General features: G+C 51.7%; 1 protein-coding gene across 4 annotated transcripts in view; it reads left to right on the top strand.

Moving 5' to 3' along the window:
* Nucleotides 1-27,496, top strand: part of TRAPPC9 (trafficking protein particle complex subunit 9) — a 570,461-nt gene that overhangs the window by 73,460 nt on the left and 469,505 nt on the right. For all 4 annotated transcript variants that reach the window (XM_042923740.1, XM_042923741.1, XM_042923739.1 and 1 more), the window contains 2 exons: nt 4,664-4,880; nt 8,644-8,787. In XM_042923740.1, coding sequence (XP_042779674.1) covers nt 4,664-4,880; nt 8,644-8,787 — 361 coding nt within the window. The remainder of the gene's footprint in view (nt 1-4,663; nt 4,881-8,643; nt 8,788-27,496) is intronic.

Raw genomic sequence — 27,496 nt, 5'->3', positions numbered from 1 at the left:
CTAAAGATGCCACCAAATATCTACTAGAATTAATAACTGAATTCAGGAAAGGTGTGGGACGTAAAGTCAATATAGAGAAATTTGTTGCATATCTATACACTAATAATGAAATAACAGAAAGGAGAATTAAGAAAACAACCTCATTTACAATTACATCAAAAGAACAAAATTCCTAGGAATAAACTTAACCAAGGAGTTGAAAGACCTGTACTCTGAAACCTATAAGAAATTGGTGAATGAAATTGAGATGACATAAATAAATGGAAAGATATACCATGCTCATGGATTGGAAGAATTAACATTGTTAAAACTCCATACTACCCAGAAAAATGTACAGATTCAAAGCAATTCCCATGAAAATATCAATAGTATTTTTCAGAGAACTAGAACAAAGAATCCTGAAATTTGTGTGGAACCACAAAAGACCCCAAATAGCCAAAGCAGTCTTGAGAAAGAAGAACAAAGCTGGAGGCATCACACTTCCTGAATTCAAACTATCCTAGAAAGCTATAGTGATCAAAACAGTATGGTACTTGTACAGAAACAGACACATAGATCAGTGAACAGAGAGCCCAGAAATAAACTCAGGTTTATATGGTCAATTAATCTATGACAAAGGAGTCCAAAGCATACAATAGGGAAAAGACAGTCTCTTCAATAAATCGTGTTGTGGAAAGTGGACAGCTAGCTACATGCGAAAGAGTGAAACTGAACCACGTTCTTATACACCGTATATAAAAGTAAATTCAAAATGGATTATAGTCCTAAATATAAGGCTTGAAACTATGAAATGCCTAAAGGAAAACATAGGCAGTAATCTCTTGGACATCAGCCTTAGCAACACTTTTCTGGATCTGTCTCCCCAGGCAAGGGAAGCCAAACAGAAATAAGCTGTTGGGACCACACCAAACTCAAAGGGTTTTGCACTTGCAAAGGAAACCATAAAACAAAAAGGCAACCCAGTGAATGGGAGGAGATATTTGCAAATGATATATCTGATAAAGGGTTAATATCCAAAACAGAAAGAATTCATATAACTCAAAACCAAACAATCTGATTAAAGACCTAAATGGACATTTTCCCCAAAGAAGACATCCAGATGGCTAACAGACACATGAAAAGGTGCTCAGCATCACTCATCATCAGGGAAGTCCAAATCAAAACCATGATGAAATGCCACCTCACACCTGTCAGAACGGCTGTTATCAAAAAGACAAAAAAAAAAAAAAAAAAAAAGTGTTGGTGAACACGTGGAGAAAAGGGAGCCCTCGTGCACCGTTGGTGGGAATGCAAGCTGGTGCAGCCACTTTGGAGAACAGAATGGAGGGTCCTCAAAAGTGTAAAAATAGAAGGACCATATGATCCAGTAATTCTGCTTCTGGCCGTTTACCTGAGGAAAATGAAAATACTGATTTGGAAGGATACATGCACCCCTGTGTTTATTGCAGCATTATTTATAGTGGCCAAGGTGTGGACGCAGTCCAAGTGTCCGTCTGTAGACCCACATACACACTGCAGTGTTACTCAGCTATGAAAAGGAATGAAATCTTGCCATTCACAATAATGTGGATGGACCTAGAGGACATTATGCTAAGTGAAATAAGTCAGACAAAGACAAATAACATATGATCTCCCCTTACATGTGGAATCTAAACCCCCCCCCCCCCCCCCCAAAATGAACAGACAATAACAGTGAAAAGACAAACAGACTCATACATACAGAGAATAAACTCGTGGTTGCCAGAGGGGTGGCTGGATGGGGGAAATGGGTGAAGGGGATGAAGAAGCACCAAATTCCAGCTGTGAAATAAGTGAGGCACGGGGATGAATAGTACCGCGGAGGGAATATGGTCAGGTGATACTGCAAGCCCTCTGTGGTGATAGATGGTAGCTACACTGATTATATTGAGCATTTGACCAGGTCTGTAATTGTCAAACCTTTATTTGTGCACCTGAAACTAATTTGATATTTTAGGTCAACTATAGTTCAATTCAAAATTTTAAAAAATTTCATATAAAAAATGATGCCTCTCTGAAAAGAAATCCTGCACGCATTGGCAGTCCTTCTGTGTTTCTCCCCTGCTTCACCCCAAACCTGGGAAATCACCGTTCTATTTTCTGTATTTGCCTGTTTGGGACATTACACAAAGAAGGAATCAATCACACAATATAATCTCTGTCTTTCACATAGCATAGTGTTTTCAGGGTCTATCAAAGTTGGGGCGTGTATCAGTATTTCATTTTCTTTTTAGTGCCAAACGATTTTGATTATTTGGATATACCACGTGTCGTCTGTCCATTCTTCAGTTGATGGACATTCACGTTGTTTTACTTTTTGGCTATTATGAATAATGCAGCTGTGAACATTCATGTGCAAGTTTTTGTGTGAATATATATTTTAATTTCTATTTGCTACATGTCTGGGGTGGAATTGCTGTCATATGATGACTCTGGAGGAACCACCAAAACTGTTTTCCAAAATTGCTGCACAATTTTACATTCCCACCAGCAGTGTATGAGGGTTCCAGTTTTTCCACACTTATTATTACGTGTTTATTATGTTAGCCTTATTAGTGGGTATGAATGGTGTATCTTTGTGGCTTTGATTTTCATTTCCCTGATGGCTAATAATGTTGAATATTTTTTATGTGTTTATTGGCCATTTGTGTATCTCCTTTTTTAAACAATTTTTTAAAAAAATGTTTATTTTTGAGAGAGAGAGAGAGAGAGAGAGAGAGAGAGTGCGAGCACTGTGAGGGGCAGAGAGAGAGGGAGACACAGAATCCGAAGCAGGCTCCAGGCTCTGAGCTGTCAGCACAGAGCCCGACGCAGGGCTTGAACCCACGAACCAAGAAATCATGACCTGAGCTGAAGTCGGACGCTTAACCGGCTGAGCCATCCAGGCGCCCGCTCGTTGCCCATTTTAAGTTGGGTTGCTTGTCTACCTATTATTGAATTGTAAGAATTCTTTATATATTCTATGTGTAAATCCTGTATGAAATATAAAAAAAATGATGCTTTCACTTTAGAAAATGTCCAGTGGTCGTACGGGGGGTGTGGTGGGGGACGGAGATTGAGTATGAATGTGACTAATGCAGGAGAAGAGGGAAATGACGCAGTGGAATCCAGAAAGGCGGTGAGGATTTAGGGAAGGAAGAGGCTGCTCACACCGGAGAGCAGGAGGCCCAGTGTCTGGGAGGGGTGCTGGGTGGGCTGCTGCCGTGGGGGGACACGGGCCTGCCTGTTACTTTCTTGTTCTGCCTGGAATATCCGTGCCTGGCTGACCCCTCCTTCATCCCCGCCTCCTGGAGAGTCAGCCCTCATCTGTGTTTCATTGAACTCTGAGCAGTTCTTCCTACATTTCTTCACTGTTGTCTTCCCTGAGGACAGGCGTCTTTCCCTGTTCTGTTCCCTGCCGTGAGCCCAGCCCCAGGGGCGGTGGACCCCAGGAGGCATTCAGTGAACAGGTGTCGACAGAATGAGAAAACACACACATCAGAATTGTCCCATTTGGCTGGGTCGCAGGTAGGCAGTGGGCCTGGGGTTACGAGGGCACACTGGTGTGCCAGAGAGGGCTCTGGGTTTGTGGTTGTAGTACCCAGGGGCTTCCCAGTGTTTCTGAGAAGGGGTGACGGGCTCTGAGCTGTGCCCCAGGAACACCGGTCTGGCGCGTGTCTGTGAGCGGATAAAGGAAGGTCTTGAATGCTGGTTGGGAGACCATTTAGATTCGTCTTCCAGGTGAGGGCCCAGGTGAGGACCATGGAGGTGGGCACGGAGAGGGCACTGAGGAGCAGAAGTTGGTGGGGCCGCCAGGCTGTGGTTCTGTGCTCACAGAGGTATCTGGGCAACAGGCTGATCGGCAGGGCCGGCAGAGCGACCGAACCGCCTCCTTAAGCGGCATAGCCTTGAGCAGCAGGTTGGGCGGGGACCAGCCTCCCTCTTTACAGGTAGCTGTGGCTCAGTGAGGGTTAGCAGAGCCCTGACCCGAATTCTGGTCTGGTCTCTGACACTTCTGGACTGTGTGATTTACATAGCTGTTAATACCTCTCTGAGCTTCAGATTCCCTTATCCGTGAGCTGGGGTACAAATAGTTGATGGGATTGTTGTAATGATTGAGGTGCAATAGATTTGCTGCCTTTTGAGAAACAGAAGTTGTTACTGCATCACGGGGGTGTGGGGAGAGTCCAGGCAGGTCATGGATGAAAGAAAACTTTCTGGAAGCATGAAGGCTGAAGCCCAAGTCAGGTGTTGTGGTTGTTAACGGCTCGTTGTCTGGTTAAGTGGCTCCATATGTTTTCTGCTTTGAAAAGTTGCGTGTTTGATGGAGGGCCCTTCCGAAATCCTAGTGTCTCGGTGAACTGTCGTTCCTTTTCTTTTCTAAGGGAGCTAAAAGCGGATGCCGTGTGCTACGTAACAAATGCCTTTGTTCCAGAGTTACGGGCCTTACTCACAAAAGGACAGGATGAACTTGAAGAGATGGGTCTCCTAAAGGCCTTGGGACTTGTGTGTATCACCGTTTCTGTGCTTTTCCGGGTGGTGTCTTCAGGGTGTGGGAACTCGGCCTGGCTCTGCCTCAGCGTTTCATCGTGTCTCCGTTTTATGAAAAAGCTCTTTTTATGTGTTTCATTTCTCACAAGCTTTTTGCTTCCTGTCTGTGCTCCAGCTCTCCGAAGAAGAAAAAATCCAGCGATACAGCATCCTCTCTGAGCTCTACGAACTGATCGGCTTCCATCGGAAGTCCGCGTTCTTCAAGCGCGTGGCCGCTATGCAGTGCGTGGCCCCGAGCATCTCGGAGCCCGGGTGGAGGGCCTGCTACAAGCTGCTCCTGGAGACGCTTCCCGGCTACAGCCTGTCGCTGGACCCCAAGGACTTCAGCAGAGGTATTGGAGGTCTCACTGCTGCAACTGTTTGGCCCAGTTCCCCACGCATCGTTTGAGCACTTGCCCTCCCGGTCAGACACTGTGGTTGGCGGCGGATGGGGTTCAAAACCACCAAGCCCCCGCCTGCCCTTGGGTACTTACGAGAATACTTAGGATGATCCAATAAACAAAGAGTGGTGCTTTGCTTGGGGGCTGGCGTTCTTTTGGCTGGTCCCTGTCCTGGCCCTGGTGGTAGAGATTGGAGTTCAGGGCAGAAACAACCGGCAAGTCGTGGACGCCTGTGGGATTTACGTTCAAAAAGCTCGGTGTTGTTGGTGGAAGAGGAGATGGGGCTGTGAAGGTGGGTACAGGCTCAGTTCAGCCACCTTCCAGAGAGGTTTCGTGGGAGGAGGTTAGCGCTCGGGAAAAGGGCAGAGTTTTTAGAGCAATCACACAGTTGTTTTGTACAGAGAGGATAAAGGGTATTTTAAAAGTTTCCACTTGCACACTGAATAGAATCCCCGTTTACCGTGCTTCAGAGAGACAGTAGGGAAGGTCGCTGTTGCTTTCCAGTTACCGTTTTTTGGTGCCCTTTGAATGTAACTGCAAGCTGGCTCCAGAGGGAGAGCCGGCTACCCAGGCCTTCTGTGAGTCACCAGGAGTCGTCTGATGTGTCCTGTGAAACATAACATCTGAGAGTCCAGGGTCAGAGGCTTCCTTCCAGACGCTCTTCCCTGTTCCTCACTGTTTAACTGCCAGCCGCCCTTGGGTCTCAGCTGAACGTCACCTACGCAGAGAGGTCCCCCAGGGTCCCTCAGCCTAAGCGGAACCTGTTTATCTTTCCTCTTTCATCGAATCCTGTTGTTCCTCCTCCTGGCACCTTCCATAATTTGCACGTGCATTTAAAAATCAGTTGGGGCGATGGTTTCACATATGCTTCCCACACTAGCCTGTGTGCCCTGTGGGAGCAGAGCCCCCGACTCCCACTGTGTCCCCCGGCCGGCACACGGCAGGTGTCCCAAAGCCTAGTGAGCGGCTACAGCTTCCTGTGTTGGTTGCCAGTTGTCGAATAGAATTTCTTGATCTTAATTTTTGAATGAGATGAACAACATAGGTTTCTTTTAAAAAGTACAACAAATGAGCACATCTTCAAGTGATTCGGTACTTTTTTAGCCTTTTGTTTGGGAGGGGACGCTTGCCATCGTTTTGTGAAAGAGGTTGAGACCGAAGGTAAAGAAGTGCGATCAAATAAAGTAAAAATGATAAATGTTGGCTGGCTATATTTTTAATAAGAAATAAAAATCTCTTTAAACTTCATCTCCGCTGTTGCTCTGGACCACTTCAAACATTTCTCAGAGAATTAGATGGAAATGTTCTCAAACCCTGAACCTGCGGATGAAAGTAAATTGTATTCTCAGGACCTGAAATGTATTTCTATTTCTTGAAATGAGCATTTTCCCTAGCTGGTTACAGAAAGTGAGGGTAGGCACACAGAAGCATACGGTGTTGTATTGGCCAGCTCACAGGGCTGCGTATTATCATTTTCATCTTGTGTTACTGTGTATGAGGATTTGTGAATGTATGTGCTGTGTATGAAGATCAGCCTTTTCCTGAGTGAGGGATTCAGTCTTCCCCAGGAGTTTTTTTAAAAGAGACTGGCAGGGCAGATGGGTTTGCTTAAAGGCAATTGTTGACGTAACAAACTCTCAAATTGGGAGAACTTTCTGAATGCAAGATGTTGAAAATGTTGTCACTTGGTCATATGTTGCATATCTGTCTTAAGAATAAAGAGAGTCACCTTTTATTGCGGGAGCAGTTTGAATCGCATAGAAATTGTGGCTTGTACACTATTTAGTGTTAAGAAAATTTGTGCTCAGCCTTACTCATAATTGCCTGTGGCAGGAACTGTATCATTATGTATTTAAAAAAAAAATCAGCATAGGGATATTTGCCTGATGTTTAAGTGAGAAAACCTTCTTGATGTCCTAGTGTTGAGATTCGTTAAATTGGGTCATTTAGAATTCATGGCTTGGTTAGTCATGAAATTGATTTCAGCTTCTTAATCCTTTTTAAAATCTCTTATTTCGTTTTGGCATTCGGTCTTTGCTTCTTTGGACAGTGAGGAAGTATTGCAGGGACTTGTCTTTCTCTGCGTCCCCGTGGTATGAAGAGTGCTGCTGTTTTCCATTCCCAGTGGTTTTTGTAAGACAGACTCTAGGGTATGAGGTAGATTTTGTGGTGTGTGTGTCTGTGTGTGTTCATGCACCTCCAAGACTTCCAGTTTAGAAAATTATTATGAAGTAAGTTAAATATATACAAATTAAGGAGAATAGTACAATGAGCCCATCACCCAGAGTAAGTGATTATCAAGAGTGTGCCACTTGTGCTTTATTTTTACCTTTTTTTCCCGTGTATTTGTCGTTTGTGGACGTGTTTAGGGCAAATCCCAGAAATCATGTCATTTTACCCTACGTGCTTAAGTTGCATGCCTGAAAAAGAGGGCATTGCCTTTCATGAGGCTTTCAACTTGACCCACATGCTGTGAAACCCCACCGTGTATCAGGCATCCCACCAGGCGTTAAAGATACTTGGGTGAATAAGACACAGTCCTGGCTCCCAAGGAAATGGAGGGTCGGTGGAAGGAATAAATCACGAGGTTACAGGTGCCTCGCTGTACCTGCCAGATAACGCCTGTGGGGCCGAGTCTGTGCACGATACGGCAGCAGGACATGAGAGGGAGGGCTGGCCAGCCGCGTGCGGCAGGGCGGTGGGCGAGGAGGTCAGTGGGGGCTGTGACTGGAGCCCTCAGTCTTCTCTCCCAAGCCGTAGGGCCCCAGACATGCAACACTGTGCAGTGACATGTGTGTTGGGATCCCATTACAAGGTCTCCTTCATGAGGGATCTCCAGGTAGAAAATATTTAGAAGCAGTAATTGTTGCCAGAGGGAGATGGAATAAATAACTCTAAGCTTCTGCGGTCTTAAAGAGGTAATTTTCGATGGCTGTGCAACTGACTGCCTCACCCTAAATTTTACCCATGCTGATTTATTTCAGAGGAACAGCTGCAGAAGTCTGTTGGTAACCTTTTTTTAGCTGTCTGCCTTTATGAGCTTTTCTTATAGGCTAAAGTAAAAAACAAACAAACACATTTTCTAATGGCCTTGGTGGTTGCTAACGAAGGCCCATCAAGTACCAGTGTTTCTTTGAAAAAAGTTGTGTATCTAACTCAAATACATGCCATTGGAAACATCATCTTTTATTATAACCTTATTGTAATGATTTCCAAGTGCTTATTTTTATTTATTTGTTGGTTTAGGGGGAGAGAGAGAGAGAATATGCAGGGGAGGGGCAGAGAGAGAGAGGGAGAGAGAATCTCAAGCAGGATCCGCACTGTCAGTGCGCAGTCTGATGCGAGGCTTGGTCCCACGAACCGTGAGATCCTGACCTGAGCCGAAATCAAGAGTCAGACATTCAACCGACTGAGCCACCCGGGAGCCCTTCAAAGTGCTTATGTTTACATTGTGTCTTCACAGAAGAGAAAAAGTGTACCATAAACCATTTTTTTAACTGTATGAAAACACCCATCCCTTATGAGTTCTTTCTGGGGTGCGTAAACACGGCACATTTCTCTTGTCCTTTGGTTTGATAGTCGAGGCACTTGTCTTTAAATCACCGGGTTTGACACATGCCATCGCACGTGTTTCCACGGAGGCTCGCGTCTCCGGCTCCGTGGCCGGCGCCCTCCTGGAGCCCTTTGAGAACCTTCTGTGACTTCCACCCCACAGGTACACACCGAGGCTGGGCTGCTGTCCAGATGCGTTTGCTTCACGAATTGGTCTACGCCTCCCGAAGGATGGGGAATCCTGCTCTTTCCGTCAGGCACTTGTCCTTCCTGCTGCAGACCATGCTGGATTTTTTGTCCGACCAGGGTGAGTGAGTTCAGACTACCACCCTTTTCAGCACTCTTGGCTCTGGCCCCCGTAAACACTGGGCTTAGGTCTAGGTGGGTGGCGCTTCCCCATCCTCCGTGCCCTCTGCTCCCCGTGCTGCCCTCACTGTCCTCCACGGGTGCCTGATGCTGCTGCCCAGCATTCCCTCCCCTCCCGGACCGTCTCTCACCCCACTCTGCTGCTTCTATGTCTCTGGCTGGTGCCGGGATGCGGGATGTGGGATGGCCCGCCCCCCCCCCCCCCCCCCCCCCCCCCGCACAGGCCCCACTTCCTTTTGCCTACATTGTATCAGACAGAAATGTCCAAGTAGAGCGTGTATATAGAGAAGTGCATGGTTCATCAGAACGTAGCTCAGTGCATTTGCCCCCGTGACTGTTAGCGTTTCTGTAACTGGCAGCCGGAGGGGAAACGTGACCAGAACCACAAGGACCCCTGTGTGCCCGTCAAGGGCGGCTTCTGTCTTGCTCTTACAACCAAGGGTGCCGTTTGCCTGTGTTTGTACCCGTGGCATCATGTGGTATTTCTGCCCAGGCGTCAGGTGACTTTCTTCTGGGCCCTTCCGTTGGTCGTCCGCTCCTACGGTTACTGGGTGGCATCTGTGTTTTGGGTTTCGGTCATAATCTGTTTATTTCCAGCCCAGATTCCACCCTGGGTCCAGACACTTGGCCACTTGCAGGGCACGGCCCTTTGCCTGTGCCACAGCCACTTGGAAGGGAGCACGCCAGCACTGGAGCTCCGTGGTGTCCCCGGCCCACCGCCCCTTCTGCCGGGGCCGCTCAGCCAGCCCGTGTGTGTTGCTGGTCGGGCCCCGTGCCCTCTCTGCCCTGGAGATGAACGAGTGGGGAGTTTATTCAGAAGTGCTCCTGAGATCGATAACCGAAGGAGGCGAGGTGGGGCAGAGGGAGCTGAGCCTCTGTGCGGTGTCAGCAGAGGCCCCGCCGGCCCACGGAGGGCTCTGTGCTGCGACGGCCCGGCAGTGCTGGCCTGCACTGTCGCGAAAGCCAGGCCCGGTGCCCGGTCCTGCCGTGCCTGCCGAGGCAGTTTCTGGAGACGACTCCCACAGCTGGGTAAGGCCTCGGCTGACCCCGTGGGACTCTGAAGCTGGGATGGCCCTTCAGAGAGACAGCTTGCTGGGTGGTGAGGGGCCAGGCCCGACTGCTCCCACAGCCGGGGCCCTAGATGCACGCTGCTCCCAGGAGGGGGCATGCTCGCCCCAGGAGGGGGCATGCTCGTGGGCGGGGCGGCTCTCTCCAGCAGAGAACAGTCCGGAGAGGGCAGCACTCCCGTCCCTGGTGGTGCACCGCTGTCTGCCGCGGAGCCGCCCCTCCTTCCAGGTGTTCCTGCGGGGATCTGCCACGGCTCGGCCACCGCACTCCTTCACCGCGCATCCTCTGTCTTCAGGGCTTTAACGTTAGTGGGTATTCCTCCCCCTCTGCCTGCTGATTTCCCCCGACTGCTCTCCTTTCCTGCGGTCATAACAGTCTCCTCTGCTCCAGGATGGAAGGGGGGTGTGAGGCTTAAATGCGTTAGTTCCAATAAAGCATTTATCCTGGAGCTTATACTACAACTGGTAATGGTTAGCTTCAGAACAAGTACTCAAGTTGGTGTGCGATTGCCTTTACAAAACCAAGAAGACAGTCGGTCTGACTCACGCGCTCTTCTAAAACGGGAGAGGAAAGGGGTTCTTTCGTAGCTGTGACAGCACAAGTGCAGTGCTGTGTTTTAAGCAGAAACAGTTGAGGACCTTGGCTCAAGGTGAAGCTCAAGCGTGCGTCACGGGCTTGGGTGAGATTCCTCTTGTGGGGCCTCCTCCTCCACGTCCCGTGTGTCCTCGAACTTCAGGCTGGCCACGCGGACTTCACGTTGTACCTACCACATGTGCCCATCGTGTGCCGTTTTCTGTGCCTGGTGGCACCTGCTGGAACTTGGGACTGTCACGTTCCTCAGGTGACTTCCACAGCGGTCTCAGAGCGAGGAGCTCCCGTAACATCTCGCTGCTAATGCCCTTGACGCGCTTGCCACGTCCCGTGGTTATTTGTATCTCTTTGGGCTTCGCTGCCCAGACAGGGTCCCCCACGGATGGCGGGACAGCTCGTCCTCTGTGCCCACTTGGTTTCCGCTGCCTTTGGTGCGGCATTTGAATTGTGTTTGTCTTCCTGCCGCCTGCAGAACTTGGCCATTGAGGACTCGCATGGCAGCTGGCTTCGTGAATGGTCCGCACCTTGGTTTCTCTGAAGCAAGGGTTGCAGACGAAGGCAGAGTTCCCAGAACAGGCCATCTCTAGTGTCCAGTGGTGACACGGGCATGGGTCTGTCCCTTGTCTGCTGTATTGAACGTTTGCTTTGCGGTGGGCGACTGGCTCTCCTCACCGCCCCCCTCTCCCCGAGGGTGCTTGAACCGCCCCCTGCCCCAGCAACCGTGACGACATAGTGTCCAGTCTGAGTGGAACCTGCCCGCTGGGCCTGAGAGTTCTGATCCGTGGCACGTGTCCCTCCCCACTCTCGTCACGGCCCTGCTCTCTCTCGGTACCGCTTTCCCCCATGCCTCACCTTTAATTGTGTGCCATGTTGCACGACCGTGAGTCGCGAGGACGGGGCCCCACGTCCTTGTCCGGAGCTGCTCACACCTTCGTCTGCTTCTTCTTGCAGTTTTTTCTCTTACATATGCACCCCCTGTCCTGCAGCAGGGCCTTTGTGCTGCCGCCCCCCCCTCCGTTCCCTGTCACCAAGTGACTCCTCCAGGTATGGACTCCCTCTTGGCAGCTGTCGGCAGGTGCCGGCACGACCAGACCCTCCCACTCTGTTCTCTTCCTCTGTGCGCTGCTCACGGCTGCGGTGAAAGATCCGCACATCGCTAGCTGGTCAACGTCTGTTGTCCTTCCTGGAGCTCCGGGGAGAAGGAGCTTGCTGGTTATTGGAGGTCATGTCCGTTGGTGATCTAAAGACCTTGAGTTTGAAAGCAGAGGAACTTGGGGCGTCTGACTGTTGAGCAAAGAGTCATCTCCTTAAAGGCCTGTGTGTAATGGTATTTGGGTAACTGGAGTCTTTGGAGAAAAGGACAAAAGTCAGGAGGTCTCAAGAGTTCTTTCCTCTGATGGCTGTAACCTCAGATCGATAGTGACGTTCTCCCTGGGCCTCCATTTTCTCATTTGTACAGCTAGGGTGGCACAGTTGTGAGATAGTTTGTTATTATTTTAATGACCAATATTTTAGTTTATTGGATGACCTTTCCTCTGGAGAGCTCATGGTATCATTTATACAGTTGATAGTTAACATTTCTACATATTGCTGCATTGAAATGAAGTGTGGACTAGGAAACAGCCAAGAAAGAAAGAAACGATCCTGGGCTTGAGGGGGGTGCTTTCTAGTCTTCTTGTCCTACGTCAGACTGCTTGGGCGTTTGCAAGGTGAAGGCGCCACGATCTGGGGCTTTCTTGCCCTTCCCTCTCCCACATGCACCCCAACTGTGTGCAGATCTGAGTGAACTCATAAGATACGAGGACGGTTGTTAACACAAAAGGCTTCAGTTCCCAGCACTCTTGCCAGTTTTTGCAAGATGAAAGTACTGACTTGAGGATGTATGGACATTTCTTGGGAAGCGTGACCGCGTTAACCTTTTACGATCACTGACGTGGGGTCGCTTCTCCTGACTGGGCGTGCCAGCTCCCGTGGCATCGTGGCAGTGCATTGGTGAGCCCCGTGGGCTGTAGGTGCAAACCTGGTCCTGTGTGCTGCCCAGGGGCCCCTTGAAAGGGAGCGGGATCCCTGACTTCACGAAGGCTCAGCGTGGCGGGCGCCCCTTCCTGCTCTTACTTGCCTGTGCCCTGGCCGTCTGCATCTCTGCCTGCGTTCTGGGCCACGCCTGTTTCTGCCGCCTTCTGACTGTGACACCCCCTTCACGGAGCCTACCCTGCTCACGTGGTCCTGGCTCCCAGCGCTGCCGGTCTGTCCCCTCCACCCCTCCCGCCCCCACAGCCTGTGAGCTCCTCAAGGACAGGGAGTGTCCCCGATACCTGGCCCAGAACCTGGCTCCTGGTAGGCCCTGCGATGCTGCGGGGCGAGTGGGGGCTTCTGTCCCGTTCGGTGTGCCCCTGCCGTGCTGCCCAGCTCCTGTGTCTTCTAGCTGGCCACTTTAAGAATCCTCTAGCCTTTGACCTTCTGCAGCAGGGTTCGGGAAGCCACTGCCCGGGGGGCCAGCCCCAGCCCGCCACCTGATTTTGATTCTTGTGTTGGTGGTTCTAGGATGGCTTTGTAGTTGCTGACCCCACATTCCTGTGGAAAGTAAAAGGCTTGCTGCTTTCACATCAAGTTACTTAAAGGCAAGGGGAAAAATTAGGTAGAGATTGAATCTGACAGATTCAAATGAAAAGTCCCAGATGAGAGGATAAAGATTAGCCACACAGTACGTGTGCTCCATGAGTGTGGAGCAGAGAGACGCCCCGCTTTAAGTAATTTCTGTTGGTGGCTCGTGAACAGACGGAGGGTGGGGGTGGCGGTGCTGCTGGGACTGTGGGACAGCCAGTGAGTGAACCTGTGTTAGGGAGCTTCCTCCATCAGACTTGGTGCACCGTGTTGTGGCGGCAGACAGGGTGATGTTCTTGCTGTAGGTTCAGATGCTTCGTTAGTGAAATTTAAACTTCGCATAGTTGCTTGGGCTTGTCCCTGCTGGGGACTAATGGGTTTTTGGGTGTTACTGGGTTCAGTATTTTGCTGGAGGCGACTGGGTCGAAAACCTGTCAAAGCTGCAATTTCTTATCTACTTGGCAGGATTCCTGTAGATTAGAGAACAGGTACCTGGATTGAGTGCAGTGTGTCTGATGCAAAAAAGTGCCTAAAAAGTGTCCTAGGACATTTCTGTTGTTTCCTGCCCAGGGGACCAGGACTCCAGCTCCTTGGTCAGAGGTCAGTGGTTCTTTTGCCCGAGGTGCCTTAAGAGGACCCGAGAGAAATGGAATCTCAGGTGCCTGGGTGGCTCAGTGGGTTGAGCGTCCGACTTCGGCTCAGGTCATGATCTCATGGCGAGTGAGTTCGAGCCCCGTGTCGGGCTCTGTGCTGACAGCTCAGAGCCTGGAGCCTGTTTCAGATCCTGTGTCTCCCTCTCTCTCTGCCCCTCCTCCACTCATGCTCTGTCTCCCTCTGTCTCAAAAATAAATAAACATTAAAAAAAAATTAAAAAAAAAAAGAAATGGAATCTCTCATCAGGAGAACGGCAGAGTGAGTGCAGAGGGCTGGTCGGCGTGCAGATGTTCCGAGTTGTGTCATAGGTGATGCACAGTAGCACCATCCCTCCCATCTGATGGGAGCGGGGAGGGGGTGGGGGGCAGGTGGGAAAGCGGGGGAGGGCCAGGGGAGGGCCGGGCCGCCGAGGAAAGGCGGTCAGTGGGTCTGGCACTCGAGCGCGTGCCGTCTCCTTCCTGGCCGACGTCCCGCACCCCACACTGAAGTTGTTGGGAATGTGCCCGTTGCTGCCCTGCCACTGAAGGTGTGGAGTGAGATCAGGCAGTCAAGTCGTGGTCCTGCTGGAGGAGCGCAAGAATCCCAGTCGCTGTGGTCTAGAACGTGAACTCGATTGGCGGTTAGCACCCGAGGTCGCTGGCCTCTACCCCTGAGGTGGTGTGTGGGGCGCCTCAGGGCCCGGAGCTCAGAGCTAGCCTCAGTTTCCCTGTCCTAGAACGGGATTATAAGGTGCATCTTGTGAGGGTAGTGTGAGAGTGAGTGAGGTAATGGCTTGGACGTTAGAGCAGTGCGGGCCTCTGGAGTGGCCACTGTGTCGCCCGTCCCCCCCACAACAGTTGTCATGCTTTTCCTGCGGGAACCCGAGTATCTTACTAGACTGTATGTTTTAAAAGAAAATGTGTTGGGAAGGCACTCGCCTGCATACGGTTCACCCACTGAAGGTGCCCTGGTACATCCCCAGGGTCATCTGGCCGACAGACACTGTCATCCTCCCTGAAGGAGGCCTTACACCTGTCAGTCTCTGTCCCCTCTCAGCCCCCGCCTGAGCCCTCGGGAGGCATGCCGAGGTGCCCCAGAAATAGTTTTTTTAATGTTTATTTTTGAGAGAGAGAGAGAGAGAGAGAGAGAGCGAGAGCGTGTACAAGCAGGGGGTGGGCAGAGAGAGAGGGACACAGAATCCGAAGCAGTGGGGCTCAAACCCACGAGCTGTGAGATCATGACCTGAGCCAAAGTCGGATGCTTAACTGACTGAGCCACCCAGGTGCCTCAAGCTGGGTACCTTTGAAGAGGTTACCGAAGCCTGGTTTCCTGGTCTGTTTTATTTTATGGGAATGAAAATCCGTGCCCTACTCAACCGTGAGTCATCGTGAAGCACAGGTGGGGTGGGAGATGTGAAGCACAGGTGGGCTTTGCAGGTGTCGAGAGCTGCTGCTCATTACTGTGGTAACCGCTCCTTCTTCGTCCCCTCTTTTCCCTCCCTGTCCCCCCACATTCCCTTGTGTCATCCGTCAGTCCCGTGTATCGCGTTCTGAGTTGCCACAGACTTGGATTGAATGCCGTTGTCTTTATGACTTCCGTGACCTTGAACAAATAATTTAACTTCCTTCAGCCCTAGTCTCCTTGCCCGTCCACTGGGGACGAGAGTGTCTCACAGGCTGTGAGTCTTACACGTTCGGCGAAGTGCCTAGGGTGGTGACTGACCTCGTCGTGTGCGTTCGGTGGTAAGAACGTTTTAGGTGATTATCTCTAGAGAACCGGCTTGAGGAAGAGCGTCGGCTAAGGGGAGAGAGGAGTCCGTGTAAACAGGTGGGTACAGGAGCATCATGGGGCAGTTGACAGTTCTTTTCAGAGGTGGAAGAGTGTTAGGGGTGATGTTCCATGAAGAAGGTGACTTTGACCTTGAAGAACCAATTGGTGTTTGCCAGACCAGACTGAGCAGAAGAAATAGTGTCACTTAGAAGATTTTTCTCTAATGCTGGTGGAATTAAGAGTATTTGTTGTGTTTAGGGCAAGCTGGCCACGGTAGCTTGGTGGCAGTCTGTTGTCTGGGATTTGGGGAAGCAGAGCGGATGACCAGTGGTTGTACCGTACGACCCAGCCGTGGCGGTCCTGGGTGTCCCCTCAAGACCGAGAAAGCACGTGTGCACACAGACACTTGGCCACCGTGGTCACAGCCGCATTGGGTGTAATGGCCCTGAGACGGGACCAGCACAAGTGGCCATGGACAGATGAATGGATGAAGAAGACGCGGGGCATCCTACCTGGATGACTCTCTCTTCCTCATCCCTTCCTGCTTTCCTTTTCCCTGCCGTCCTTCCTTCCTCGTGGCTAACTTGTGCTCATCCTTCACGTTTCAGTGTAGACACCACGTTTATACTTTCCTATGAAGCCTTTCCTGGGCCCTCAAGGCCATCTTGGGTTCCTCTGCGGTGTCCCCACTGGCGGATGTAACTTGCCTACAGGAGCACTTTGGACCCACTCTGTGCCTATTGCTTGTCTAATGGACAGACTGCCCGCTGGGGCTGCAGGGTCTCTTAACCGGCCGTTTCTCGCCCCTGGCACCTCGTGGCGTGCATTGGCGTGCACGTGTTCTTGAGTGCACGAATAACACACGTTTTCCTCTTTTCAAAAATAACTTTATTGAGATTGAAATCACGGACCACACAATCACACTTTCGTATGCTCACAGATATGTGCACCTCCATCACAGTCATTTGTAAACATTTTTATCACCTCAGAGAGAACCCTGTCCCCTGTAGCCGGCTAGGGGCACGTGTTGGCACTCATGTCGTGTTGAATGCATTCATCGTAAGTGCTTTGGTTTGCTTGCTTTCTTTTCCTGGCCCACTCTTGCTGTTCCTGGCAATGCCGTGGTGAACATCTTCAGGTCTTTGGCTTTTTTAGCAGGAGGGAGATTTTATCCAGAGAGGGCTCACTGGATCAGTCATTTTGGACGTTTTTATTGCTGTGGAAGCATATTGCCAAATTGCCTCTGGAAGCTTGGTTCTGATTATACTGCTGGCAGTGTGCTGCCGATTCAGTACGTACAGGGTGCTGCCTTGGTGTTTTAATTTGTATTTTCTTGGTAACTTGCAAGGCTGAGTATTTTTCCTGTGTGTCTGTATGCTAATTGTATGGCTTTCACATGAAATCCTTCCAGTGTTCTCATCACCTTCCTGTGTCTTGCCTCATTCGAGTCTCATTGGTGGGGTTGGGAGGCAGGTAGGGTCCCAGCTCCCGGCCTGTCGAGGTTGCTGACGTTGTGAGATGCCGAGTAGTTCACCCAGAGACTCCCAGTTATTCAGGGTAGGCAGACTCTAGAAGGGGGCTTTTAGCCCTCGTCAGAGGACATATGCACAGCTAACTATAAAATCTGTCCCGTGCCATAATAGACCTGGATGGTGCCCGGCAGCATAAAGGGGTTGGGACGCCTCCCACAAGCGTTTCACTGGACTAAAGCTGAAAGTGTCAGGAAAGTGTCTTAAACATTTTTATGGTGGTCTCCCCAGCAGACCTTGACATTGGAAACAGAGATGCCACCTGTGTCCCTGAGCAGATCTGTCTCCCCTCCCTTCTTGCTCTCCTGGCCCCTTCCACTGTGGCCGCCAGGACTTAGGCTCTGTTGTGGCAGATGCCCTGTTTCGGCTCAGCCTTCTTTCCTTCCTGAATGGTCCGTTAGCCGTCTCCTATTAAGCTGGTGGCTCTTGAGCGTGGGGGTTTGGAAACGTGTGGGCGTGTCCTGGATGTGACTGTGGTCACGTGTGTCATCTGCACTCAGTCGCCGGGAACAAGCAGCCCCGGGCAGGGGTGAAGCCAGCCGTGCATTCAGGGCGCCAGCAGCACCCTGGGAAACTGCTCTCCCCTGAGGGCCCTGCTTCTCCTATAGCTCGAGTCCTCGCGGCCTAGAGCTGGGGTGTAGCCCTTTCCTGTTGCTGCTTCTGGACCCATCACCCCTGCCTTGGCTTTCGTTGGGGTCATTTTCTTTCTTTTTTTTTGAAAAAAAATTTTTTTTTTTAATTCTTGAGACAGGGAGAGACAGAGAATGAGCATGGGAAGGGCAGATAGAGAGGGAGACACAGAATCTGAAGCAGGCTCCAGGCTCTGAGCTGTCAGCACAGAGCCCGACGCGGGGCTCGAACTCCCGGACCATGAGGTCGTGACCTGAGCGGAAGTCGGAGGCTCAACCGACTGAGCCCCCCGGGCGCCCCAGTTGGGGTCATCTTCAAACAGCCCGATCGTCCTCCTCGCTTTTTGATACCTTCACCTGCTGGCTTGCCCTCCCCCGCAGCAGCTCCGCTGTCTCTGTTCTCCGTGACCTGAGTGTCCCTGGGCAGGGTCCGTTCAGCACTCTCTTGCTCTTGTCCATGGGTGCTTTCTCCTGGCGGATGTCAGCAGGATTCTGTCCGTGTGCGCAGCTCTCTCCTGTCCCTGGTGCCGAGCTCTGCACCCCGGATGGCCTGCCCCTCCGTATCCCGCTCGGCCAGACGCTGAGGCCAGAAACCGGGAAGGCAGTCCTGACTCTTTCTCTTCCCTGTCAGACCCTCCTCTGAGTCCTATCAGCAGGTCCTCAGGGTCTCACCTCCTCAGTAGGCCCCTGATGTGGCCGCTTGTCCCCACCTGTGTCCTTATAGGCACAGGGGAAACCACTGCGAGGTCTCAGCTGCCCCTTCGGCTGCCTGGGGTCTCCCTGGCCTGGAGCCCTGCACCTGCTGTCACGTTCGTTGCTTTTCTGCTTCAGACTGTCCATGGGCTCCCGTCACGTTGAAGAGTCGACTGGCCCCACATCATTCCCTCCTTAGCCCCCCAGACCGGCCTCCCTCCATCCGCTGCTCAGCTTCAGGCCTTGTTGCTTTTGTCTCTGTCCTCCCAGGAAGCTTGTTTCCACCCTGTCTCTGGACCGTGTACTTGGGTCTTTCTGCTTGAATCGTCTCCCCAGGATGTTCGTGCGACTGCCTTCTCTGCGTTCCTCGGCTCTGAGTTCATGTGCCCTGTTCGCCGTCTGCCTCGTGGCACCCTTATCTCTTTGCCCCTTCGTGGCTAGTCGCCCTCCTGGCCGGAACACGAGCGTGCTGGGGGAAGGCTCCGTGTCCTGGGCACGCTGCCACCTAGGACCGTGTGGGGCAGGTGCCGCTCAGTGTTTGTTCACTCACCGTCCAACGAGGGAAGTTGTCCAGTTTCCCTCCACCTCCTCTTCCCCTTTTTTTTTTTTTTTTTTTTTATTTTTTTTTTAAATTTTTTTTTTTTTTTTTTCAACGTTTTTTATTTATTTTTGGGACAGAGAGAGACAGAGCATGAACGGGGGAGGGGCAGAGAGAGGGGGAGACACAGAATCGGAAACAGGCTCCAGGCTCTGAGCCATCAGCCCAGAGCCCGACGCGGGGCTCGAACTCACGGACCGCGAGATCGTGACCTGGCTGAAGTCGGACGCTTAACCGACTGCGCCACCCAGGCGCCCCCTCCTCTTCCCCTTTTATGAAGTGGGCACCCAAGCCCGCTTCTTGTGGAACCGTGAGGATTAAGACCCATCATCCCTCCTCCGTCTGCCTTGCGGCCGGAGGCTCCCGAGGCCGAGTCCCTCCTCTCCTGTGCATCACTCAGCTGTGTGTGGATTCAGGTATTTGGTGCAGATAACACTTAGCCCTCGGGGGAAGTACTCACATGTCAAAAGAAAATGTTGCTGAGCCAACCGTTAGCTCAGAATGTGCAGGACCAGTTCCAGGGCCCCAGTCTGGAGCCAGGACCCAGGACTCAGGAGTCTGTGTTTCACCGGGACCCCTGGGAGGCCAGAAGAGCCGGTGTGCTCCAGGGGCTGAGAAATGGCCTTTGAGAAGCAGTGGGGTATTTTTCACGGAGTCCTCGTCACTAATTCCTGAAAACCAGCATCTTTCTCTTGCCTTCCTTAGTCATCATTTCTTTGGTTAGGAAGTGAAATACACAGGCTCGCTGTCCTCAGAGGGGGCCTCTGGTGTCCCTGCTCCGTGGGAGCCAGTTTTCCCAGATCACACTTGTGGCTTGACATCCGGTGAGATTTCTTGTAGGAAAAGTCATGCAAAACTACACGATGGCGTTACATTTATAGATTTGGCAAAATGCTTTCATTGAGAGGAGAGCCTGAGGTCGACGTGAAGCGGAGTTGTCGAGGCCGAGTGTCTGTCGGCAAAACCTTCCTCTGTGAGGGAGTCGGGAGGGCAGGCTCAGGACTGCGCGGTGTCAGGCGGGACGAGGCGCGTACGGACAAGCCCACCTCCGTGTCCCCACCCCCATGCTTTCTCGCCTGCCGCAACTGTAGACTTTTTGTGGATTATAGTTTTTTGGTGACCTTTTGTACTTGAGGGTATGTTAATATGTCTCGTTGACATTTTTTGAATTTAAGTAAATTGAGAGATGGTATCGAAATCAGGGGCGCCTGGGGGGCTCAGTCCGTTGAGCGTCCTACTTCGACTCAGGTCATGATCTCGCGGTCCGTGAGTTCCAGCCCCGCGTCGGGCTCTGTGCTGACAGCTCGGAGCCTGGAGCCTGCTTCCAATTCTGTCTCTCCCTCTCTCACTGCCCCTCCCCTGCTCACTCTCTGCCTCTCTCTCTTTCTCTCTCAAAAATAAACATTAAAAAAAAAGAAAATAAGAATACATCATTTTACTAGATTTTGATATCAGAGATTATGGAAAAAATAACATCGAGAGTCTCCTATAATGGGGACTAACGGATGAAAACCCAGGGTTTGGGTTTTAAACTCCACATGTTGTAACTATTCCCATTAGGAAACATACAGTCTTCAGATTTAAGTTTTACCTCCCAGCTTTGTGTAGCAAGGCATCAGGAACTGTGATACGTACTCTGCCCAGAAATGAAGGCCACAATTTTTAAATTGTCAAGGTAATGTGTATTATTTGGCTTCACGTTTTCCATTCCTGTCATGCTTTTTACCCCTCGTAGGTTTTTTTCCAGATGGCACCTGTGGTTTCTTCGGAGGTTTTGATTGAGGTGGCTTTCATTTTTCACCTGGGTGGGGAGAAGGGAGGATAAATGTATGAACCCTTATGTGGGAGCTCCTCCACAAAGGGTATGATTTGTTTCCCCTGAGGTTTATACAGTCCCTTTTGTTTGTTCGGAAACAGACAGAAGGGGCTGAACCCAAACGGGGCAGAAGTGAAGGGAAGCTTTTGACTTCTTGTAGTTGTGTTTGAAGAGATAAATACTGTGTAGCACAACATAATAAGTACCTGCTAGCTAAACGCGTTCTCGGTGGAGAAACCACACATGTAACATAATGAGCAGAAAAACTCTCAGTGTGTCAAAATCCCAAATATATTAGCGGACTTAGTAGTTATGGGAAAATACTAATTTGCCAAGTTTTACATGAACCAGAATAGAACACCCTGGGATGGTATCACGAGGGGCCCTTTGCGCGTAGCCTCGACAGGACTCCGTGGGCCACATGGGGCGCGCTGTCGGCCGTGGGGTGCGGTCTTGCTGTCCTGTTACTTGCCCACCATCTTACAAAGTGTCTGCGTGCCATTGCCCAGGCCAGATGTGGCCGTTTCTGGTCTAGAATACGGCGGTACCTCCCAGGGGATGTCCTTGTCTCCCGGGACCCCTTTCTCGCCTACCGGCCCCCCAGACTCTCAGGTGGTCTTCCCATGGCACGTTTTTATGCAAAGCAGTCCTCTGCTCAGCACGCGCGCAAGGCTTCCCGTTGCTACAGAAATAGAGTTCAAGTCCCTAGTGTGTTTGGCGGTGTGCTTTTCAGTGTGGCCCAGCCCGTGGCTGCTGCGTGGACGAGGCCTAGCTGCTGTCCCCGGAACAGAGCCTCCTTGCTCACGTGTGAGCTTCCTCTTCGGGGTTTCTACTGCCCGGGACGCAGCACCGACCTCCCCCACCCCTGACGGCTCTCCGTGACACCTTCAGGCAGCAGGAAAAGTCTTTCTCCTCCGTGTCCCCCACACTTCTGCAACCGTGCTTGTCACTTGCACGCTAACGGCAGGACTTCCTGTCTGTGGACTGTGTGCACTGAGGCCGGCAGGTGGGGTTGAGGCCTCTTTTTCCTCAAACCCCAGCCCAGCATGAAATCTGGCTCAGGGGGGCTCCATAGGTGCTTGTTAAGAATTGCCCCGTTTTCCCTGACACCGCTCATGGGTAGGTCGCGGGAGGATCATGCTTTCCTTCTGTGCTGCTGGGAGGGTTAGAGACAGTGTCTGTGAAGAGCCTAAAACGTAGTATGTGCTCAATAAACTGTCATTGTCACCGATGGTTTGCTTCTGACTTGCCGAGGTGTTTCCACACACGTTGCACACGCAGTTCCTGGAGTGAGGGATCGAGGCAGGACGTCGTGGGCATCAGGGAGGACGGCTCACCTGCTGTCATTGCAACAGTGGCCTTCAGACTTTCTTGGCCGTGACCCAGCTTAGGAAGTACATTGTGTACTCAAACCCGTATGTTTCATGAAGCAACATCGATTATGTGTGATGTCCCGTCTCAGCCAGCTCAGCTGCTGGAACGAGATACCAGACGGGGTGGTTTAAACAACAGAGGCCGATTTTCTCACAGTTTTGGAGGCTGGAAGTCCAAGATGGAGGTGCTGGCAGGTTTATTCTGAGGACTTTCTTGTCAGCTTGCGGACCGCATCCTCTCCCTTTGCCCTCACGGGGTCACCCTCTGTACGAGTCTGCTCTAATCTCCTCCCGTTAGGACTGTAGTCAGATTGGACTGGGGTCCCCCTGTGACCTCGCTTTGCCATAATGACCTCTGTAAAGGCCCTGTCTCCAAATTCAGTCATATTCGCTGTGTCCTACTGGGCATGAGCACTTCAGTGTATGATTTTGCAGGGGACACACTTCTGCCTGGAATGTGAACTCTGGTCTATCCTGTCCCCTCCCCTGGGATGCTAGTCACTGCTCTCTAAGCTGATTTTTATGAACCATAGAGAAGTCAAAATTTGCCTTAAGTTACAGCACTTTCCTTTTAGAGCTGGTGGTGGAATTGAAATGGAGGGGACTTGTTTGAAATGGGTCTCCTGCACACTCCCAGTGTCTCTTACGACCAGTGGTCCATACGTGTCCGCGTCTCCTCCCTGTGTAGCATGTGCACAGAATAAAGTTGATTGGCTCACGCAGCCGTTGTATCTCCCTGGTGTCCTGGGACATTGACTTAAGAGAGAGGAAAGAGGCATTTGTGCACGCTTCTCTGTGCATCTTTTTTTTTTTGTTTTGTTTTTTTGTTTTTTTTTTTAAGAGATTGAGTTGAATTCAAATTGATATTGACAAGGCATCTTCTAAGTGGCAGGGATCTATTTTGGGGCCAGAAATGGCATGTCCCTTAGTAAAAGGCAGAGGCCTTCTTCAGGCTGTTCAGGTTTTATCTCTTCTCTGGGTGATTATCTGGACAGGTGACTCCCCCTTTGCAGGGGAGGAGAGCCTGTATGCAGTCCGGACAACACCCAAACCGCAGCGCAGAGTGCCAGCCCGTTTTCTCTGCGTGAACAGCACCGGGGGTCTGTGTCATGTGGTAGGTCGAACGGTCTGCAGAGGCAGGGGGTTTGGACGGTGCTGGAAGAAGAGAGCGTCACAAGGCTGCTGACTGAGCCTGGCCGACTGCCCGCACCCGCCTGTCACGGCACATCGTTCCGTCGTCGCGAAGGCGAGTTCCCGCTCAGTGTCCGCAGGTGCTCCTGACCTTCCAGCCGTGTTTTATGTACTTCCGGGGATGATGTCAGTGAACCTGGGAAGATGCAAAGGTCCGGGGGCTTTTTTGTGTCGGACGTCAAGGCTCTGCTCTCTGTGCGGCTCACGGCAGTGGGGTAAGAGAGCGTCCCAGAGTGGCGCCCAAGGCAGTGTTGGTGCAGCTGGCCGTGGATTTAGGTAAAGTGACAGAAAGAGCCGGCGGTGCTGGAGCGGGAAACAGGAGGGCACCGCCTGCGGGCGGCTTTCGGGCTCCCGGAGGCTGCGATGTCGCGGTGAGCCTGCAGGGGCAGGGTCCTGTGGCCGGGCCACGCGTGGTACGGGAGGGAGCGTCCCGAGCGGGGTGGTTTCTCGGCCCCTCACAGAGCCCGCTGCCTCCTCAGCAGCGGACGGACGCCCCGCGCCCCGTACCCAGCCCAGCGCCTGGTTCACCGCGGGGACGCGGGCCACGATCCCGTTGGTTCCGTGCCTCAGGCCCCCTGTGGCTTTAGCGAGTCGAGTTCACAGCGTCACCAGCAGTACCCCGGGCGTGGACGCTGCCCGGGGCCCGGTGCTCACGGCCTCGCACGGGGCGCCCGAGCAGCCCACCCGCGGGCGCTGGCGAGGCGGGCGCTGGCAGGGCCGTGTGGCCGAGCCGGGGGGCCCTGCAGTGCGCGCGTGGGGCTCGGACCCGTGGCCTCCCCTCGGGTTTGTTTGCGCCTCTCTGGTGGCCTCATTCTCCGTGTGAGCGCCCGGCCCACCTGCCCCGGCCCTGCCCGTCTGAGGCCTGACCGGCCTCCCCCTCCCGGCCGCCCCCTCCTTCTTCCCGCTCTTCCTGCTGCGACTTTTCCCAAGCGCGGCGCCCTCAGGGCGCAGAGAACCCGGACCTGCTCTGCCTTCACGGAGGTTTCTGGGTCCCGAGAGGGTCCCGACGGCGCTGGGTGTCGCACGCTGGGCCCCGGGAAGGTCCCTGCACGTGCCCTGACACGCGTGGGCCGCTTGAGCCTCGCGGTCCTTACGCTTGCTTTGCGGTGAGGAGATGAGGTCAGAGGTCGGAGGTCAGCTAGCCTGCAAAGCCTCCACTGTAGGGTCGGGAGGGAGGGGGCTGTGGCCCCAGGCTCTGGAGTCTGCGCTCGGGCCGCTGGCCCCGAGGGCCCCCTCCCCGAAGAGCACTCCTCCATCCGCCGAGTGTCCCCGCCCTGCCCTGATGAGGAGCCCGGCCACGTGCCACACCTTAGCTTGTCCCCGTGCAGAGTTCTCTGTCAGCTTGGGTACAGGTGTCATTTGTTGAAAAGACAAGGATTGGAGGAGAGAGACGATGTCAGATTGCGTTTATTCAGCGGCTTCGTTTTATCCCCAGCTCATTGCTTTGCTCCTCAACCCAGAGAACACGCGTTAGAACTTCCTCGTCATCGGGGCGCCTGGGTGGCTCAGTCGGTTGAGTCTTCGACTTCGGCTCAGGTCACGATCTCGCGGTGCGTGGGTTCGAGCCCCGCGTCAGGCTCTGGACTGATGGCTCAGAGCCTGGAGCCTGCTTCCGATTCTGTGTCTCCCTCTCTCTCTGCCCCTCCCCCGTTCATGCTCTGTCTCTCTCTGTCTCAAGGATAAATAAACGTTAAAAATTTAAAAAAAAAAAAAAAAAGAACTTCCTCGTCATCCGCATCACAGTGGGCTGGACCCTGGCCCGGGGAAAGTGCTCTCCTGGGCCTCCCTCCCAGTTGTGTCACGGGGTGAGGGAGGGTGGGAAGGAAGAGAAGTTGTGTATTTTCCCGATGTTTCCGTGGTCCTCACTTTGACGTGGCCTCTGTGTTGCTCACACATGGGCGTGGCGGACGCGGGCTCCCCGGGACCACAGCTGCATCTGGAAACGTGACAGATCTCTGTAGAGGGAAATCTCTTGTTACACTGCAACTTGTGATCATGTGTTGTAAAGTCAGAAAGGTTTTTTACGTCGGGGACGTGCCACGGAAGTATGTTTATGCCACTCACATCCTTCTCCCTGGGGGAGAAACCAGAGCAGCTGGAAGGAAAGTTCTGGTTTTGAAAAATTACAAGATTAGTATTATGTAGAAGTAATTCTTTGAGTATTGAAAAGCAAGGTTATTAACAACCAGAAATCACAAAGTAGGTCAGCGAGGGTGTAAATTTAAAATAGTCTCTGAAGACTTATGGTGTGGATTTAAGAGTTGAGCTCTTGGCTGAGGTGCCTCGGTGGCTCAGTCGGTGAAGCGTCCGATTTCGGCTCAGGTCATGATCTCACAGCTCATGAGTTCGAGCCCTGCGTCGGGCTCTGTGCTGCCAGCTCGGAGCCTGGAGCCTGCTTCGGATTCTGTGTCTCCCTCTCTCCTTGCCCCTCCCCGGCTTGTGCTGTCTTCTCTCTCAAAAATAAATAAATATTTAAAAAAATTAAAAACAAAGGAGTTAAGCTCTTGGTATATTTAAAATATAGTTTTATTATTATTTTTAATGTGTATTTATATTTGAGAGAGAGAAAGAAACAGATCACAAAAGGGAAAGGGGCAGAGAGAGAGGGAGACACAGAATCCGAAGCAGCCTCCAGGCTCCGAGCTGTCGGTACAGAGCCCGACGTGGTGCTTGAACCCACTAACCATGAGATATGTGAATATATGGGTTTTTTAAATATATATTTAGATCTTTTTTTAAATGTTTATTTATTTTTGAGGGAGAGAGAGAGAGAGACAGAACATGAGCAGGGAGGGGCATAGAGAGAGGGAGACACAGAATCCAAAACAGGCTCCAGGCTCTGAGCTGTCAGCACAGAGCCCAACGTGGGGCTTGAACTCACAAACCATGAGATCATGACCTGAGCTGAAGTTGGATGCTTCACCGACTGAGTCACCCAGGCGCCCCTAAAATATACTTTTTAAAATAAAAATTTGCTCATATTTTAGGCTTATATTTCCTGTGTTTTGTTTTTTTTTAATGGAGGAACTGGTCCTTTATTCCAAAAAGACACTTGTCAATTTTCAGCATGAATACAGTTACACTGTTGGTTTCTTTCTCCCAGTCGGCGCCCAGAGAGAGCCCACCAAAGGAGAGTGTGTTGTAAGCCCAGAAGCTGCTGGATGTGCACCTAGCAGACCTCACACAAATCTCACCAGAAGGGGAATTGGGCAGGGAAAGAAACTTTAAGAGACCAGCACATGTCAGCCCAGACTGTAGAGAGCTCTCAGCCCGACGGGGTGGCCAGGGTGCCCCAACCCTACAGAAGCGAAGTTTCAAAGTAGTATAAAATGTAAAACCAGTTTTGTACATAAGCTATTCAGGATTTCTCCAGTACTAGCTGATACAAAGCACAGTGAGACGGCACTTTCAGGGACAGCAGCTTCAGACCCAGAGAAGCGGGGGGTGACAGGTGTTTGTTTCATGCGGCTAAATCTAGTGGCAAACACATAATTCTCTTAATTTTCTTCTTTCTTTTACGGAGGCAGAAGAGCAGATAAGTGGTCACCTCCACATAAGGGGAACATGACCCATTCTGTGGGCGGTTGGGAAAGGGGTAAGGAAAGGGCAAGGATCTGGTCTCAGGTGGAGGTCTCACATCTTAACTTGGTCTCTTCTGATGAAAAAAAAAATCAAAAATAAAGTTGCTTACAGACGGCTGGGAGCCGAACCCTGAACCACACTGTCTTGGCTGACTCCTCTGGGAATCTCCTTTCCGCACCCTGGCCCTCACTGAGGTGGGCCCCTGCCACTCTCCCCGCCACCGTGGGGAGACGCGGGTGTGCGTCAGCTGAAAAGTGACTTTCTGCACGTGAGGACTGAGGGCGGGGCAAGACTGCTGCTTCAGGACCGTGGCGTCATGAGGAATGTTTTGCAGGTGGTCGCTGCGTCAGCAACAAATAAGGCAGTTGCCAAGTGTGTTCCTCGCGGCATGTTTCTTTTTTTTTAAATTTTTTAAATTTTTAAATTTTTAAATTTTTAAAAAATGTTTGTTTATTTCTGAGGCAGAGAGAGACAGAGCATGAACGGGGGAGGGTCAGAGAGAGGGAGACACAGAATCTGAAGCAGGCTCCAGGCTCCGAGCTGTCAGCACAGAGCCCGACGCGGGGCTCGAAC

This window comes from Panthera leo, chromosome F2 (assembly GCF_018350215.1).
Source record: "Panthera leo isolate Ple1 chromosome F2, P.leo_Ple1_pat1.1, whole genome shotgun sequence".
NCBI classification, from domain to species: Eukaryota; Metazoa; Chordata; class Mammalia; order Carnivora; family Felidae; genus Panthera; species Panthera leo.
The sequence above is the reverse complement of the archived record's forward strand: the minus strand, read 5'-3'. Positions and strand labels throughout refer to the sequence as shown.